General features: G+C 37.0%; 1 protein-coding gene and 1 long non-coding RNA gene across 5 annotated transcripts in view; one reads left to right on the top strand and one right to left on the bottom strand.

The window, feature by feature from the left end:
- Nucleotides 1-19017, top strand: part of CTSC (cathepsin C) — a 40872-nt gene that overhangs the window by 6788 nt on the left and 15067 nt on the right. The window contains exons 3-4 of one of the 3 annotated variants that reach the window (XM_082340490.1): nt 13473-13639; nt 16668-16823. In XM_082340490.1, the coding sequence (XP_082196616.1) occupies nt 13473-13639; nt 16668-16823 (323 nt within the window). Of the gene's footprint in view, nt 1-1117; nt 1203-2861; nt 3221-13352; nt 13444-13472; nt 13640-16667; nt 16824-19017 lie in introns of those variants that run through there. The other 2 variants (XM_082340491.1, XM_082340492.1) reach the window with 2 other exon arrangements.
- Nucleotides 16830-19017, bottom strand: part of LOC309605138 — a 106545-nt gene continuing 104357 nt past the window's right edge. For both annotated transcript variants that reach the window (XR_014231244.1, XR_014231245.1), the window contains one exon: nt 16830-18754. This is a non-coding gene — a long non-coding RNA (uncharacterized lncRNA). The remainder of the gene's footprint in view (nt 18755-19017) is intronic.

The following is a 19017-nucleotide window of genomic DNA, read 5'->3' as shown; positions in this document are numbered from 1 at the left end:
ACATTCAGATTCAGTTTTCCTTTAAAATAATGCGCTGGCCAAAATAAAAGACTATCTACACAAGCCAGTTTCTAAGACTATCAAATTTTAATAGCATTACCATTTGATTATAATTGGCACACTCCAATAAATTTGCACCCTTTAAAAGTACCTGCAGATGAAAAACAACCAACCTCTTATATAGAAACACACAATGTAACAAAACAATGTAAAGGATGTTTGATTATGGCTGACTTTGTGATGGGTGGGTAAGCGATTGTTTTTTTCTTCTTTACACTTCTGTGGAATTTGTTCATTTTTTACCATGAGCATGTATAAAGCTCCTCTACACCATCCTCTACCGAATTGCCAAGGAAGGAAGTGGTATGAAACAAACTCAGCTTCAAAGAATACCCTCAAGTTGAATAAGCTTTCTAACCTTTTACTGTTTCTCATTTTACTTTCTCTGAGGCTGTAAAAGGGGGCAGTAGCGAATGAACTCAGGTTTTATTTTGAACATTAAGCTACTCAAGGGCTGAAGAAGATGCATAGAAGGGAAACTAGACTCATTAGGCTGAAAACTGAATTTGGGGATAGTTAAGCAGACTTCACTGATTTCTAATTGAGTTTTTGTTTGGGACCTACCAGTCTTAGTAGAACTATAAGCTAAAAACACTACCGTGAGTATTTCTAAAGCAGGTTGGTACTCAAAACAAGAACAGTATGTTGGGAAATCCATACCAGAGGATTTATTTACCCATTTTGTGTGCTAGTGACTTACAAATTTCAAGCTTGTCACAACAGTTAGAAATGTGAATCATGTGTTCCTACAGTAAAGGATTTGGGAGTCTCGTGCGATTTTTCTGTTGTGCCTTCTGGGTTCATTTTTAAGATATAACAAACTTTCAGAATATTTGTTATTGGGATAGATTTACCTGTTTTATTATAGATTCAACACATCAAGATGAGTTTGTCTTTTTTTTAAAAAAATAACTTGATGTTTACTTTTAAAAGTGTTTAAATTGAGGAAAAGAATCAGAAGTTAAGCACTTAACACATGTCTAGCTATTTGTTTTCTTTCATGATGTTGCTTAATCTCAACGTAATGACTCAGTTTTCCATTGTAAACCCTTCGTAGGATGTCACTGATTTTATCAGTCAGTTTTTCATGCAACTGGGAACTGTGGGGATATATGATATGCCACATCTGAGGAACAAACTGGGTGAGCTCCATTGAAATATTTTTAACTTTCTTATTAAAAGCAAGCTTCCCTCCTCCTTGGTGGCTTATGCAAATTAATGTTTGTTTACTCATCAGGGAGAGGAAGATGGAGAACAGAGAGATTATGGTTTTCTTATAGATTTCTTGCTTGAGCCTGCTTATTTGCTACTTCTGATCTGCCTGCACTATTTTCATATTAGTATGTTCTGTTTGTACACATCAAATTAGCTTTCTCAAGCATGATGCTCATAATGTAAGTGGACATGAAACCAAAAAGATAAAGACCCAGTTAAGGAAAGGTTGGCTCAAATTCAGTTCACATCCTTGAAGTAGCTATGCTGCCTGAGGTTGCTCATTCTTTTCTAAAAAGACTCAAGAGGGACCCATGTGAACCATGGCATTTTAGTTGTCTTCCAGTAGAGAAGGTGGCTCTTCCAGAGAAATTGACGTACCTGTCCGTCATCCCTTTGAGACATCACCTACCTTTTTCTAAACTGGTTCCTTCTCAGAACAGACTATTGACCAGGGAGAAGAGGATCTTCTTCACTCTGTACATTCTCCTCACACTTTCAGAATAGATGTTTTAATCATTGCTCTCTCTGGATCCATAAATTTAGATGTCTAAAATTTTGATGGAAAAATGGGTGGTTAGAGAGAAAAAGTTGATAGGGACTTACCCTCCCTTACATTTCATAAACAAATTTTCCCCTTTCCCTTCCTCTTTTACTTAGCTCTTAAGTAAGGAAGTAAGATATGAAAAAGGGAACTGGGGCAAGTGTTGAAAGCACCATAGCCTTATCCTGTATCAGCGTTTTTCAAACTGTTTAATGGGCCAGCGGTGGCCCACACATGCGCCAGGAAGGAATTGCTCATAAGTTGTATCACTTCATCTTGTTAAGCTTTAAAGGTTGTTCTAGACAGCCACTAATAACACATCAAAGTGAAACTTAGAGCTGAAACCAATAAGCTCTTTTTTCTGAATTTATTTCTGGTAGTTGAATAAGTGTAGCCTGCATTAAGTAGTTTCCTTTCAGAACTTCTCAAAATCTTTAATATACTGTATGGTGGTAGCTGAGGAGGGAGGTATAATAGGAAGGTTTTCTAAAATAAGTTTACCATTATTTCCTCACAAAAGTTTAAGGTATTCTCAGAATGCAGTTTACAAAATTCTGTCTTAAAACTTTCATTCTTTCTCCTTATTAGGGAGATGCTTCTACCAGCAGAAAAGATTGACCCTAGTATTTGCTCTGTAAATGGGATAAATAGCCTTGTACCTAGAAATACTGATCAAAGTAGCAGTAAGCCTACATTGAGAATTTGTAAGGTGTACGTGTTATTATGTCTCGGTTGCTAGATTAGCCTCTTTATTAACTACATTTCAAAACTATATTAGGCTTATTTGGTAGCATTTAATTTAAAATGCATCTGCATGTGCTTCTTGAGCATGTTGGCTGCAGGCACGATATGTATTGCTTAAGCATTCAGCTTTTGAGAATGGCGGCTTTTTGTGAATGTCTTAAATAGCATGAAAAAATACCAGCATCTGAAATACTGAATACTAGTATTTTTTTTTTTCACTTAAAGAAATTAATATGTTTAAATTTTTAAGAGACAGTATGATCCTTGTTGGCTTGTAACTCTAGTTTTTATTGTCTTTTAGTTATTAAATAGAGCATCTGTTGAGGGCCTCTTTTAAAACCACAGCCAAAAACAGACTTTGGGGCTAAGAGGCAAGAGGCAGAGCAGCATGCGGCAGTGGACCTACCTACCTCTAACAGCTAGCAGAGGCCTCTAGCAGCTGCAGTCCCTTCTGGAGTCTTTATGTGCATGTAACATACAGAGGAGTCCTGGTAACCTACCTCCAAGGCAGCTGCCCTCCTGAACACTTCCTTGGAAAGCAGCAACTGCCATTTTGGAATGTGAACAACCAAAGACCAAGCAGGAAAAAGAAAAAAAAGCTGGAAGTCTTAGGTGGCTTCACCATTCAGCCTTTGAATAAAAGGAACAATATGCAACACACATTTCTTTCCTATTTTCTCTTTTGAAAACTCTTCTGTTGAAATGATTTTTTTCAGACTGCTTTTAGGACCTGACTTACTTGTTTTATTTTGTTAGCAGCGCAAATTTTACTCACAGTTAAATGGACTTCCCAAGTGCCTTCTCTTTCTTTCCTCTGGGGAGGAACCCCCAGCACCTATTATAAGAATAAAATTAGGCTTCAGCATATCTTGAGATGCACAGATACATTATGGGTGGGAAGATGGTCCCAGGGGGACATGTTTGGGGGAGGAGGCTTTCTGAGATAAACCAAACCGCTGAAGGGTCTCTTTTTATAGATCATAGATCTGCAGTACCCCTGTCCAGAAAGATGGTATGATTAATACATTTTTTTTTTTGGTGTTTTTTACAATTAGGTGCCAGCCTTGTGCTAAGAACTTGACATGCTTTACGTTACAAAAATCCCATGAAGTAGATATTACTAGCTTCAATTTTCAGATAGGGAGAATTAGTCTCATACAGTGCTTAAACTCACACAGCTTCTAACTGTAGAATGATATGGGCTATTTGTCAAGTTTGTTTCACAAAGAAGTATTGGTACTTGAAGTCACATTTGGGCAGGTTTTCTGGTGAATCCTAGTCTGTAAGCATCACAAATGTTAGTTCAGTGCACTGCATTGGCTCTTGCTGAAATTTTAGAAGAATTGGCTTGAACCTTAGATTTCCATACCAAATGAGGCTACTGACTTTCTTTCCTAAGCCCAGATCCCTTATTCAAGACAAAAATTTACTTTCTCCATCTCTTTTTGGTTCTCCAAATTGCAGGAGAGTTTTGTAAACTTCAAATTAAGTACACTTGCTAAATTTACTTCTCTTAATTACACTATTGTTCAAACTGATTGCTGTCTTTTAGGTCTTTCCTGCTAATGAACAATGGACTAGTTTCCTCCTCATTGGTTTAGAGCTGATTAAACATCAGCCTTGGCAAACCAAAAATGTGGGGCTACACCTAATTCTTATTGTCTGGGAGGACTTGTCCACATCCCTTGAATTGCTTCTTGAGTGGAGGAGTCTTTCTCTAGATAGTAGGTTGTCATCATTACTTTACTGGTTCAGATAATTATTTATATCATTTGAGAGGCACTGGTCTGCTGTTCTGGGAAGGTTATATCTTATAAAAACTAAATAAGAGTACATCCGACTGCCACCTGGATACTTTTTTCTATCCTGATAATTCTTTCACTCAGGATCTTGATGCCACCTCTGTGAAATTCCCCACCTTTCTCCCTTACTGGGAGGAATGCCATTATTTTGGTTCCAATTATACTTTGCAGGTATCTCTGCCCTGGTAGTACTAACTCTGCTGTAAATGGAATGACTTGATAGTGTGTCATCTTCTTCCAGACTGAAGATCTGTGTATCTTCAGCACCTAATGCATGTAGAACTTTATCTTGGAACTTTAGTTTGGAAAATTATCCACATTTCTTTTGTCTTTTCAAAGACTTCAGAAGTAATGCCAGCTTACAAAGAATTAATTCTATAGGGTTCTAGAAGCCCAAATTAGGAACGGTGCTATGTTTATATTTTTGGTCCTCTGTTCTAAAAAAAATATTAGGTTACATAACTTACAGGGTTCTGTAAGAGTTGTGTGTTTTCAAACTGATTGTCCGGATGTAAATACTGACAAAGCAACCAATGTGTTTAAGAATATATTTAGCAAGGCATCTAAAATCACCCCTACTAAAGTGTTTTTTTCCCCCTGTTTCTTTGAATATCTTTGCATCTAAATGTTTTGTTTTGATTATGGAAGAGAAAACTTGTGTACAAAATTGCAGGTATTTGTGTTAGTAGGCCCCATAATAGATTACTGTTTAGCATTCTCTGTTGTTAATAGCCTGTTTGTCCTTTCCTCTGGCCTTTAAACTCCTTGAGGGCAGTGATCAACGCTGTATTAATGACCATTTTATTCCTTATGTATAGTTCAATATGTGATAAGTAATAGGCCTTCAATAAATATTTGTAAGAGAAAGAAAATTGAATAATATACCATTGTGTTGTTCTGTTGTTTTATTGTTGTGTTTCTGAAAGTATTTTTACCTTTGTGTGCTTAGAGGCTGTGGTGGACCCTCAGGCCATAGTTGTTGAATGACTTTGTAGAAAACAGATGAGACTTTAACACTTTATTCTGCTTATATATTATATTTTAATTTTTGTGTGAGACTGTAGAGGCTAAGATAAACCTCAGAGTTAAAAATAGTAAAGTTCTAACTTTCAGAATTACTAAAAAGTAAATTAGCTGTCAGGGGAAATAGTGAGCTTTATCTGTGACTGCAGTGGTTCCCCAAAGCCTGGATAACCAAGGACTCAAACTAGCCTAGGGTGCTGTGGGTTGTACCCCCCACCCCCCCCACCCCTTAAGAAGCACCAGCTAAAGGTGAGAGTCGATGAACTCTTAAGATTTCTTCCAACCTTACAGTTTAAGAGATTATGAGCAAGTAAGTGAGGAATGAGCCAAGGGACTTTGTCTACCTTGCTGGGTGTCAACTTGCTGTTTTCTTAACTGGTTCTGGAACATATGTTTTGGTTTAAATGGAACATCTTTTCAGCCCTGGAAATAAATTTATGATCCTCCATTTGCATATGTAAATCTGATTGCCAGTTCCTTCAGTAAAACGCTGGAGGTTATTTGGTTGCAACCACTGCAACAATTTCCTGGCAGTTTCACAATTCATTAAAATTCAACTTTTTAAATAAATGGTTAAGTCTGGTTAGTGGGCAGAAAAGGAAAGCTAATCCTTGAAACTGACAGGGAAGTTTGTTTCTGAGGTAAGATGTGACACTCTTGGTTGGGTTGGAAAAATATCAATTTAGGAAAATATGCCTTGTTCTCCTTTGTTGCCATCCGATGGCTTCATTCACACTCCAGACCTGACAGCAGATGGAAGCAGTTAATTTGCACTTATGTAGACATATACAGTAAACAAACGGCAAAAAATTGAAAAAACACTCTTTGTTCTTCAGTATTACTGAAATGTAATCTCTCTGTATGGTGTATCATCAAACCATTTAACTTCATGCAAGGTGTTCTTTTCTGAAATGGTGAATGATATTAATGGATTAGACCTAGATGTCCAAATTTTTAATAGGTATTCCACAGTATGTATACATACACTTAAAAAATTATATACATGCACTACTATACTAACATGTTTGCTATCGAACATGAAATAATATTAAATGATTAAATATTTGATTTACTTATTGTCACAAAAACATGTCCTGCCAAAATATATCTCATTATGATATTCTTTGGAAACAATGTAAAACTATGTTTCATTATCATGATTTTGTTGCCAAAAGCAATGTAAGGATTTCTGTTATCCCATCATTTTTATTACTGCCAATTTTCAACATTTGGAAACAATTTTCTAGTTAAAATGTTTCAAGTAAAGAATTTTAATTTTGACACATTTTGTTAAAAGTATGAAAGTGTCACTGGTAGAGTTTAGAAGAATTACTGTTTGGTATTTAAATGATGTTAAATGATGTTTGGTGTTAAATGATGACAATTCAATGGGCAAATTTTAAAACGGAGACATTTGCTTTATTGATAAAACAGATTAAAAAGTGAATACCACAACGATGGAACCATTTCAAAACATGTTTTCAAAAACTCGTACCAGGAATAGGGCAAATGTAAGCTTTGTTATTTTCTTATATTTACTTCATTAGTATTTGCAAATCCTGGTTTCTTTGCAAGTATTATTTTAAGCCACTTGTTCATTTTGTGCGAGTTAGCTTAATTACATCAGATGTACATAAGTGAGTTTAAGCAGGCACACGTAAAAGGGAATGTGCTGTGTCCTAATAACCATCTTTAGGCAGCATACTGCATATAACAGGTGAACATCTGACATTGGAACTGAGTGGGGTTATCAGTGTTGCTTTGTATATTAAATAATAGTGGAGGTTGGTTTTCAATTTTATTTCTATGTTACAAATAGAAATAGAAATTATAAGATTTTTCTTTCTAATATTTTAATGGATTGTCTTCTCATTTTGGAAAATCACTGGTTGACAGGATAAAACCCGTATCAACTGCTCAGTTGACAGTTTGGGCTAGAGTATAAGTTCTTTGACAGCATGAGTAAAGTCTTAAATGGCTTTGTATCCCATGTGGTAACAGTTGGTAGTGTTTATATTGTTACTTGTTTAGTGTTTTATAACTTTTTAAACTCTTCAAACTTCAGTGTCATCCTTATCCTCGATAGGAATCCAGTGAAGTAGATATCATTCCCATTATCAGCTGAAGAAACTGAGGCTCCTTAGTTGTGACTTGCTCAAGGTTACGTAAATGATAAGTGGCAGAACAGGGATTTAAAGGGCAAAGTCCTTTTTTACTAAAGTGCATTTTTCTCATAGCTGGTGCATTACATAAAGGAAGTATTCAAATATTTGCTATGTATAATCAGGAAACCAGTGGAACAAAAGGTATAAGTGGTTTTTCCCCCCCTTAGTGTCAAAAAGCAGTTGAGAAAGAGATCCAGGATAAATAACTTCAGTTCTAAAATATCCCAACCTTTTCTTTTTCAATTGGTTAACATTAGTAGGTAATTGGATGGAATTGGAGAATTGATAAAGTGAATGGGAAATTGAAGAAAGGTGGTTTCAAGAATGTTTGGCAACCCAGTGGTAATCTTGAAGAAGCAAATGGAGATTTACTGAATCCTAGTAGTTTTCTAAACTCAAGTGCTAGGGTTTGGAATTTCTTCAGATTTTATGCAATTATCTATTTGTTGCAATAGAAGTTGGCATAAATGAATAGAAACTTAAATTATGCCATCTGTGCAAGGCAGTATTCAGAGACTGATGTTTATATAAATAAAATAAATGAAAACCCTTAGAAAAAAAATTAAGCTACATTTCAAGCTGGATAGTGTGGCCAAAACTTCAACTTCTTAATTGGTAATAATGTCAGAAATCACAAAAGATGCATTTTACAATAGCAGGAAAAATGACAAACACTGAGAACATTCAAATCAAGAAAATAATGGGGGCACAGTGTGTGGTCCTCTCAAATTAAGCTACTGAGTACTTGGCTTCTGGGGGGGTTAAATATCTCTTTTCTACTAAGTTGTAGCTGTCCTGCATAGTGGTATCACAGTCCTGTCCTACCTTTCATAAGGTAATTTCAGGTTCTAAAAGAAGACTGAATTGTTTTAGACTGGGAAAACTACAGAATAAAATAAAATAAAAATTTTAAATGGAAAATAATTCCATCAATTTAATGTATAAGAAGTGGTACATAATGGATAGCATCTCTTAGTAATTTGCTTAAGTAAAAACAGTTGTAGTGTTTTAGGATTATTTAGGGTTACTTAGAATGTATAAATATTCTGTATAAGTAAGGAGTATGTCTAAATTATTTACCTGGTTTTGTGAATAATAAATAAGAAATCCACAGATGTAAGGACTGTGTAATTAGGAAGCTTGAAGGGATATTTTGGAACTTTCAGGTCAATTTATATTTACAAGTAGGGAAGCTGAGGTTTGGGGAGGAAAACTGACATTTCTGAAGTAATACGAGAAGTCAGAACTTGGGTCTCTGTGACCCACTTCTATTTACTGATTGACTAATTGATTGATTGATTGATTGCTGGCTGTGTTGTGTCTTCGTTTCTGTGTGAGGCCTTTCTCTAGTTGCAGCGAGCGGGGGCCACTCTTCATCGCGGTGCACGGGCCTCTCACTATAGCGGCCTCTCTTGTTGCGGAGCACAGGCTCCAGAAGTGCAGGCTCAGCAGTTGTGGCTCACAGGTCTAGTTGCTCCGAGGCATGTGGGATCTTCCCAGACCAGGGCTCGAACCCGTGTCCCCTGCATTAGCAGGCAGACTCTCAACCACTGTGCCACCAGGGAAGCCCCTGACCCACTTCTTTTAATTATAAATTTCTTTTAATTATAAAAGTGTCACACTTCTTTTAATTATAAATTTTTCTAAGTTTCTTGTGTTATTGTTTAAATAGGACTTGGCATTTGTTGTTCTTTCTATTATTCATTTATTTATTCACTCATTCAATAACTAATTGCTTTCTAGTGCCAGTGTCCTAGTTAATGAATAAACAAAAAATCCTCTTCTCACAGTGGTTATGTGGAAAGAACAACCCTCACAGGCTATGAAAATTAAATGGGTTAGTATATATAAAATACAACCTATGAGGTTGAGTCTGTTATCATCATCCTGATTTTATAGATGAGGACACTGAAAGTACAGAGAGGGTAAGTAACTTGTTCAGGATCACACAGCCAGTAAGTGGCAGAGCTGGATCCAGTCCAGGTAGTCGAGACTGCAGACCACGTCCTTTACCTCTGCCCTGTATCAAAAACCCTTGACAGAAAGGGTAAAAAGACTGGACTAGTCAGGACAACATAGACACCTGAATAGTGGGAAATCACCATTAGGGCTACTGGAGAATTTAGGTGACCCCTAAAAAGGGTCTTGGGCAACAATTTGGATCTGACTCATGAGAGCCAATTACTTTCCAGCCTTTTTTTTTAAAGGAAATAATGAATAAAGCAATGATTCTTGTAACCTTTAAACTCATATTTTAATTCTCTGTTCTCTAACTTTGCAAAGTCACTTTTTTTTTTCCCATGAAAAACATAATGCCTATTACCCCAAAAGATCATTGTGAGGCTCACATGATATAGATGAAAACCCTTTGCAAATTGCTTAAGCCTTTCCTGCATGGTTTCTAGGTATCTCCTCTCCATGTTTTTGGCAGTTGACCTGTATGTTTATTTCTCTAGCACTTTGTGAGAAGACAAAGTGTATGAAGAAATGTTGCATGGTACTTGGGAAGAATGCTTTGTTATAAATTCTAGTTCAACCATCTCTTTTAGGTCTCTTTTTTTTGTCCCCTGAGACTGTATTATCTTTATGTTCTCTTGAACCTCTAAGATTTCTGAGTAATCTGTAAAATGTTTATAAAGTATGATGTGATAGGTAAATGGTAAGGTCCTGTAGTTCTGTAATATTGATGGTGAAGGGTATAGCGTTGTTGAACAAATATGAATGGTAAGGATCTTTAGCACAATCGGTCATGCTTCAGTGATATTTTTCCCCCTCCAATCAAAATAACAAATCAGCCTTTCCCTCACAGGGGAAGTTCATTTGGTGTTAGCCATCATGCTTATAAGTTGTGCCAACTAGGTGAACAAAAACCACACTGATGAGAAACATGGGGCCCATTTCTTCTAACTTGAATGCCCCTGACTCTTTTGGTACATTGGGAAAGTCATTTCATCTGTGATCTAAATTTTCTGCTTAGGTGGGGAAATTTCCCAGGCTTTTTCAAGCATGGTTAACTTGCTGGACCACATGATTTGGGTTCAAATAAATAACCACATTATTTACATGTTTATTTATTTCATTGAATTCCCAGCATCTTAAGGTCTGGGGGCTGCATCAATACATATGTGCATGTGTGCCTAGCACCTAGCATCTAGCATGATGCCTGGGAAATATTATGTGGCCAATAAGCATTTGATAAATAAGTGAAAGAACATAGCAAAGTACAAAATAGGTTATATAAATCATGGTTTTTTTCAGGAAGTGTAATCATAATCCTAGACAGGTCAGAGTTAGTCTCTAGCAACATCTGGACCATCCTTCGTAGGTGTCCTCTTTGAGGGCTTTGTAGGCTATGTTTCTTATCCTTAGGAAATAGGAATATTTTTTAAAGTGATGAATTTCACGAAATGTATATAACTATCTTCATTTTGTAAATAACCAAGAAAATCCGACCCAAAGACCATGTTCACCTTTCATTTTTTAAAAATCATATTTCATAAAAATTTTACTTATTTGCACTCCACTTAGGTACTATTTTGTAGTTTTTTGCCTCTTAATACATCATAGGTTGTTTTTCTTTCTTTCTTTTTTTTTTTCGGCTGCACCGCACAGCTTGTGGGATTTTAGTTCCCCAAACAGGGATCAAACCTGGGCCCTTGGCTGTGAGAGCGTGGAGTCCTAACCACTGGACCACCAGGGAATTCCCAGGTTTTCTTTTTTTTTTAAATTGTTCTATGCAGAGAGGTCAGCAAACTTTTTCTTAACAGGGTCAGATAGTAAATGTTTTAGGCTTTGTGAGCCTTATGGTCTCTGTGGGAGCTCCTCAGTCCTGCTGCTGTAGCACCAAAGCAGCCAGAGATAAGATATTCAATACTATAAACAAGTGGGTCTGGCTGTGTTCCAGTAACACCGTATTTATAAAAGCAAGCAGCCTTCCCTAGCCTCTTCTACTGTAATGAACATCTTCCTGTGTTTAGCCTTTTTTTTTTCATTTATGTGTATTTGACAATTTCTACAAGTGCATCATACGAGGTTGCCAATATCGAACAGTTTTTGATCTATAAAAATAGTAGTTACAGATAGTTCAGCATAATAAATATAAACTTTATTAACCTTTTCACACAACATACCCTCCGGTGTTGCAGCCTGGTCATGTCCTAGGCCTTTATTTCAGTGTTCCTGTATCCTGAGTTGGGGCTTTAACAGGGAAATAAGGAGTGGTGGGCCAAACTCATGCTAGTGGAGATATTCTTAGCCAGAGGTAGGGAGACTGGCTTCACAGTGTTATGAACCACCAAGGAAGAAGCAAAATGTACATATGAATAGCCCAAAGTAACTTAATCTTGTGTAGCTTAGTGGCAGTGAATCCCAGGATTCAGACCTAGCTCTTTTGAATTCTAAGGCCATACATTTTTAACTCTATGCCTCAATATGATTTGAATTCAGAGTTTGATGCAGTAAGGTAGTTTTACCTTTAAGTGTAGTTTAGCCTACACATTCTTTTAAACTTGGGGTTTGCAAACTATAAGTCTGTTTTTGTAAATGAAGTTTTATTGGAACACAATGTAGTTCATTCACTTATGCATTTCCTGTGTACCTTTCACACTGCAGTGGTAGAGTTGAGTGGTGATGACAGAGGACTGATAACCTGCATTTACTGTTTGGCCCTTAAAAAGAAGTTTGCCACCCCCTCAGCATAGGTAAAGTAGCATCCATTATATTAGATTGAGTTCACAAACTACATCTTGAGGGCCAAAACCAACCGTGTACTTTTGTAAAGAAAAGCACTGAAACAGCTGCTTGCCGTGCTGATTCGTTTGTGTTGCCTTTGACTGCTTTTGTGCTTCTGTTCTGTTAAATTAAGTCAATGCCTGAAATTGTCTGTATCCAAGTCCCTTCATAAAGAAATTTAGCGTGCATTGTTTTCCTTTCTTCCTCCCATGCTCTCCGCTCTCATTCTGGATTATATATCCTTTTTTAGGGTTTTTAGGCTCTGGAGCTGAAGCATCTGAGTTCAGATCCTAGATCTATCACTATATACAGTTGACCCTTGCACAACATGGGTTTGAACTACGCGGGTCCACTTATATGCAGATTTTTTTCCCATAAATACGTACTTCAGTACTACATGAGCCGAGGCTGGTTGATTCCTTGGAAGCAGGGCCCAGGATAGGAATGGCTGACTATAAAGTAGTATGTGGATTTTTGACTGTGCAGAGTCGGTGCCCCTGCGTTGTTCAAGGGTCAACTGCAGTTATTTTTCAGTGTTAACATCGACATAAGACAACGGGCCATATTAGTGAAATAAAGTGGAGAGAATATTTAATAATCAGGTTACTTTAACTCCCTCATGATTAGAATATGCTAATAAATTGGGAGGTTAACAGAAGAAAAAATTTTCACCATATGTTCTTGTACTTTGCTGGAATATATCTTCTCTGAGTGGAGAAGTATAGTCTGACAAACTGAACAGAATTTTGTTTCTGTCACTTCACAGCTCTGTTACCTTAGGTAGGGGCTACTTATCCTCTCTGAGCTGAACCTCCACTTACTCACTGGTAAAATGGGAATATTGGTGCCTGTCTCCTCATAGGCTTAATGAGGTAACTTTTGTAAAATGCCTGGAATGGGGTAGATGCTCTAAAATGTTAGTTTCTTTCCCTGCCTTTCGTTCCCCAGAAGTGTTTGTTGTGTAAATTTTGCTTGGTAATCAGTGATGCTAATCGTAGAAAAGTTTATTTCTCTTCCTTTTCTAGAATGGTTCGCAAACTGAAACCTCTCAGTTTTTGTTTTGGTTGGCAGTGGCTGATGCCTAAGATGAAACAAAAAAGGGGCATCTTTACTGTGAATGGAAGACAAGGAAGCAGACCTGGGAGAGGAGCACAGATTCACTTGGCTTTTCCTTTTCTTATTTGATTGCAGTATAAAGAAGAGGGCGGCAAGGTAACTAGTTACTGCCATGAAACCATGACTGGCTGGGTGCATGATGTGCTGGGCAGGAACTGGGCTTGTTTCACGGGAAAGAAGGAGGGAAATACCTTTGAGAATGTGAACGTGAACACAGCACACCTTGAGAATCTCCAGGAAAAGTGAGTTGTCGTAAATGAAAGATACATTTAGTTTTTTATAATATGTATAAGTATGTGTCTATATTAATTCTTGGAAAATTTAATTTGATTATATAAAATTTATTTGACTTAGAAGCATAAGCCATGTTATGTACAACTTTCCTGGAAAAATACGTTGAGTGATATAACAGAGAAGCAAGTAGTTTTTCAAAGTACTTCAAAAGTAATGGACCAATGATAGCTTTAAAGAATATTTATATAAAGGGCCACAGAATTGCAGTGACTTTTACAGAAAAGTCATTTTATTATTGCCATGTAATAATATGTTGCATAATACTTGTAGATACGGATGTTTATGTTGCAACAAATATAGGTGATGCTAATTGAACATAAGTTTTAAACAAGGACATAAACAACTGAAATTAAAGTTCTTAGTATTTATGTAGTACATTAGTTTCCTGGGGCTGCCATAACAGTGTACCACAGACTGAATGGTTTAAGCAACAGAAACTTACTTTCTCACAATTCTGGAGGCTATAAGTCCAAGATAAGGTGTCAGCAGGTTTAGTTTCTTCTGAGGCCACTGTCCCTGGCTTGCAGATGGCTGCTCACTGTTGTCCTACATGGTCATCCTGTCTGTGTCCTAATCTCCATTTCTTAAAAGTACACCAGTCATATTGGATTAGGGCCCACCCATATGACCTCATTTAACCTTCATGTCCTCTTTAAAGGCCCTATCTCTGAATACAGTCACATTCTGATGTACTGGAGATTGGAACTTGAACTCATGAATTTGAGGAGGACACAATTCAGTATATAACTTTCAGTTAAAGTTTTTGTTGAGTTAGGTCCAGTTTAAGTAACTATGAACCACCCAAGAGATTTCAGACTTTTATTAGTTTGGAAGGAAAAGGTAAATATTAGCAGTAGCAAATTTTGTTTTGTTTGGTTGTGAAATCCACTGAAAATGTACACGAACAAATCATCCAAAGCCAGACCACACTGGCAGTGAATGACTCTGCAGCAGAGAAGGTGGGGGGGACATGAGTTCAAAGAGGACAAATTGCACTTGTCTGGGGAAGTACTCCCCAAGATTTAGACTAATTCATCCCCTCCATTTTGAACTTAGATTTTAAATTGCTTTGTTTGGATTGATCCTTGAGCAACACATTTCCTATGAAGCTGTTCACTTTTCACCCTACCACTTAGGATACACTGTGTACTATGTACTTTGCTGACATTTCAAACATTGCCTCATTTAGTGAAGAAGCTACTAACCGGAGTGCTGAGAATCTATGTTGCCTCACTTGTAAAGTAAGCATTTAGGACTAAATTACCATCAAGGCCTTTCAGCTCTTAATGATCTGATTTCAAGATAGACATTTACAATTTAAAATATATTCCTGTGTCTTAAGAAACAACAACTGTAACTGGCTTTTGTTGTTAGTGTTGTCAGAAATATAATACAGGCAGTTTTATAATCTATTTAATAAAGGTACCTCTCTGGTTTCACATTTTGCAACAAATGGGAAAGGATTTTGATAAAAACATTAAAACATTATCAATGTGGTTGCACATTTTTCTTATTATTTTCAGTGCTCCCAGGTTTTTTGACTATATCAAAATACTCTCTCTGTGAACATCTAAATTAGAAAGAAAAGTTCAAAATATGCCTAACATGTTACTCAGGTTAGGTATATCTTGCTTTGCATAATTGAATATTAATGAAAGTCTTGGATAGTGAGTCACACTTAAGTTACAGAATGTTATTTATTTATTTATTTACTTACTTATGGCTGCGTTGGGTCTTTGTTGCTGCGCGCGGGCTTTCTCTAGTTGCGGCGAGCGGGGGCTACTCTTCGTTGCAGTGTGTGGGCTTCTCATTGCGGTGGCTTCTCTTGTTGTGGAGCACGGGCTCTAGGCGCACAGGCTTCAGTAGTTGTGGCTCACGGGCCCTAGCGCGCAGTCTCAGTAGTTGTGGCTCACGGGCTTAGCTACTCTGCGGCCAGAATCTTTTTAGTAGAAATAACATGGTGAATTCTGTAATTCCTAGCACCTGGCACATGCGTGAGATACATGTTTAAGTTAAATGAATAATCAACTCCCTCAGTTTTTTTGCTTTGTAAACATGCTCTTTGTGTGTTAGACTTGTTTACATCGGTATCCAAGCATTTGGCATCAGGTAAACCAGTGCCTTTCAGATTTTAATGTTGCTGTGAATCATCTGGGGATCTTGTTAAAAATGTAGATTCTGATTCAGGTGGCCTGGGTTGTATACTTAGAGTCTGCATTTCTAGCAAGCTTCCAGGTGCTTCTGCTGGTACTGGCTCAAGAACCAAATTTGAGTAACAAGGATATAAACCAAATGTCCCTATGGAACCATTTTTTTTTTCCATCATGTGGTTATAATGCTTGCCATGCTTATATATATATTGTATACAGTTTTGCTGTCCTCCCCCCCACCTTTTTTTTTATTATTACAAAGTTTAAAAGGTACATTGTAGAAATTGTAGTGGGTGGGGGAAAGATGATGATCCTATGTCACCACTCAGATAACCATGGTTGTATGTACTTGTGGTATAAATATAAATGTACATTTTCACAAAAATTGATTAATTCTGTATAAGCTTCTTTGATATTCTGCTTTTTTGTTTAATATAGTGTGAAGTCTTCCATATCACTAAATAATCTTCCAGACATTTTTACTAAATAAACTATATAGCAAATGAAGTACCATTATTTATTTAATCCATCCCTTATCTTAGAATATATATGTTTATAATCTATCACTAGTATAAAAATGTTTCACTGAACATCCTTATACATACAACTTAGTTCACTTGAACTTTTATTTTCATAGGACACATTCCAATTCTAGGCTATTGATACAGATACAGGTGTAGAGATATAGAGATTGACATATCCAGTTGCCTTCCTGAAAGATTATACCACTTTCCACTCAGGCCCACAGTATAAGACGGCCTATTTTAACAGGATCTATTTACATCAGTAAAGAGTGTATCTGAAGCTGTCTTACTTTTGCTGGCAGGTATTCTAATAGGCTCTACAAATACAACCACAACTTTGTGAACGCTATCAATGCCATTCAGAAGTCTTGGACTGCGACCGCATACATGGAATATGAGACTCTTACCCTGAAAGAGATGATTAGGAGAGGTGGTGGCCACAGCCGGAGGATTCCAAGGTAATAAAGCACATCTCTTTATCACTAATAAAGATATGTGTATCAATTGATATCCTCCTCCCTGGGCTGTTCATCATTTTATTGGTCATCCTAACTTAGACTTTTTATGTTATCTTTCCTCTGACCATCTCCCTTTCCTATTCATACATACTCGGATGTTCTCCAAGCCCTATTTATGGGTTTTGCTTTCACAGCATCTGCCCTTTCCTTTACTCTCTTTCCATTTTCTACACTTTGGCTTAGGGCTTTGTCATCTCTCTCCTGTATGATGAGTCAGCTTCCTGCCTTCTCTCTCTTTGGTTTCTACCCCTCCCTGTCCCCATTCTTAGCCATTCTGTGAAATACTGCCTGTTACATCTTCTTATACCCAGCTATGATTGGGTTACTACCTATTGTCTAATGAATAAATTTAGCCTGGTAATCAAAGCCACCTAAATTTGCCCATAACTGTATTGACTACCTTGACCTGCTTTCAAATAATATGACAGAAAATTACTGAAAACTTTCATCTACCTCCATTCATGACACTCCCTTTGCCTCATATACCCCTGAACTTACCTATAGAAAGTGTCAAATTTGCCACCTGTAAAAATCTCAAAATCCTTTCTCTATTTTTAGGTCCAGCAAAAAATATTCCATATTTATCAATAATACCTCTGCTACCTTCAGCCAGAAGTGGCATTTCCCATCTTTAGTTTATATACCCCATGGTGTATTTCTTATGGAAAATTATATCATTCTTTGAATTAATATAGTCAGGAATTTGGTAGATTTATTCCCTCAAAACTATAGCTGGATTTAGCAGACGATGTAGTCTCTCTCACAGTTCTACCCATATCTAAAAAGAATCTTATACAGTGCTTCTCAAAGTGTATTCTGAGGAATGACTAGTCTATGAGATGCTCTGGTTAGTCGAAATTGGGAATGGGAGCATATCGTATTCCTTCTCAGATGCACTAAAGTGAAAGAGCCATCCTGTATCTGTGTGAGACAAGAAGTTGAGACCTGTTCAGTAACAAGCCAAAGGAGCACCCGGAGGAGGTGGGGTCAGCATTGGCGCCTCGGGAGACTGGGACTCCTGTCTGGAAGACTGAGCCTCAGACCCAACTGCTTTGCCATGTGTCAGGTGCCATGTTTCTGAAGAACTCTTGTAGAAAAACGTATCGTTTATGGACATCTGAGTCCAGAGCTTTCTCCAGATTCTTAAAATAATCTGGACCCAAATGATTGAGAGCCAATAATGTATAGGGTGCCTGTGACGTTTGTAATTCTCACTTCTCCATCTCCCTAATTTCTCTTTCACGGTCTTCATTTTCACACCATTGAGCTTTGTTGTCACCTTGCTTCTGTTTTATCTGTGTGTGCATTGATGGGTAAACACTCTGCCTTATAGGATGTTAGGAAGAAGGAAGTTAACAATTGCCTGTTTTGTGCCAGATAGTCACCTAAATGTATCAGCAGCATATTTAGTCTTAATGACATGGATGATGATGATGGTGGTGGTGATCATCGTAATAGCTTAATAATTTAGTTAGGACTTACCAGAGACAAGGCCATGTTTTAAGCACTTGTTAATCATTATTACATTGAATTTTCATAACAGTCCTTTGCGGTAGGCATGATTATACCCATCTTAATAGGAGGTGATCATAGTTTTGAGATGTTAAGGTCTTTGACGAATGTTACACAGTAGTGTAGTAGTAGCAGTAGTAAGTGGTAAAGCCATTTGTGGCCATCTTTGTGTCTTACTTTCATCTGTTTATGGAGCTAGTCTGCCTGCTTCTACTTAGATATTTTATTTCTGTGCCTTCACTTCTTTTACAGCTACCATCGCCACCATCTCCAGAGTCAAACATCAGTAATTCCTCTATTTTCTCTAAATCCTTTGTAGGCCATCTTCAATTTCTCACATCTGCTTTCTTGGTCAAAATCTATTAAAAGTAAGAGAATGCAGCTATTTAGGCATACTAAAATTAGCAATGGCAATATACAAAACCAATATTATTTCACTGGGGAAAATTACTAGATCCTGAAAAAAGAAATGGGTAATTTATACAACTTAGTTGTATAATTGACACGTTGTATAATAGACACATTGAAACACTGATAAGACAAGTGCTCTTTGGATCTGAATCTACATTCTAGCCAGCCAGGTGGTTGAAATCATGGAATCATCCTCAAAGGAAAGAATATA

Source organism: Balaenoptera borealis (genome assembly GCF_965194805.1).
Source record: "Balaenoptera borealis genome assembly, chromosome: 11".
NCBI lineage: Eukaryota > Metazoa > Chordata > Mammalia > Artiodactyla > Balaenopteridae > Balaenoptera > Balaenoptera borealis.
This window is presented reverse-complemented; position numbering and strand designations above follow the sequence as displayed.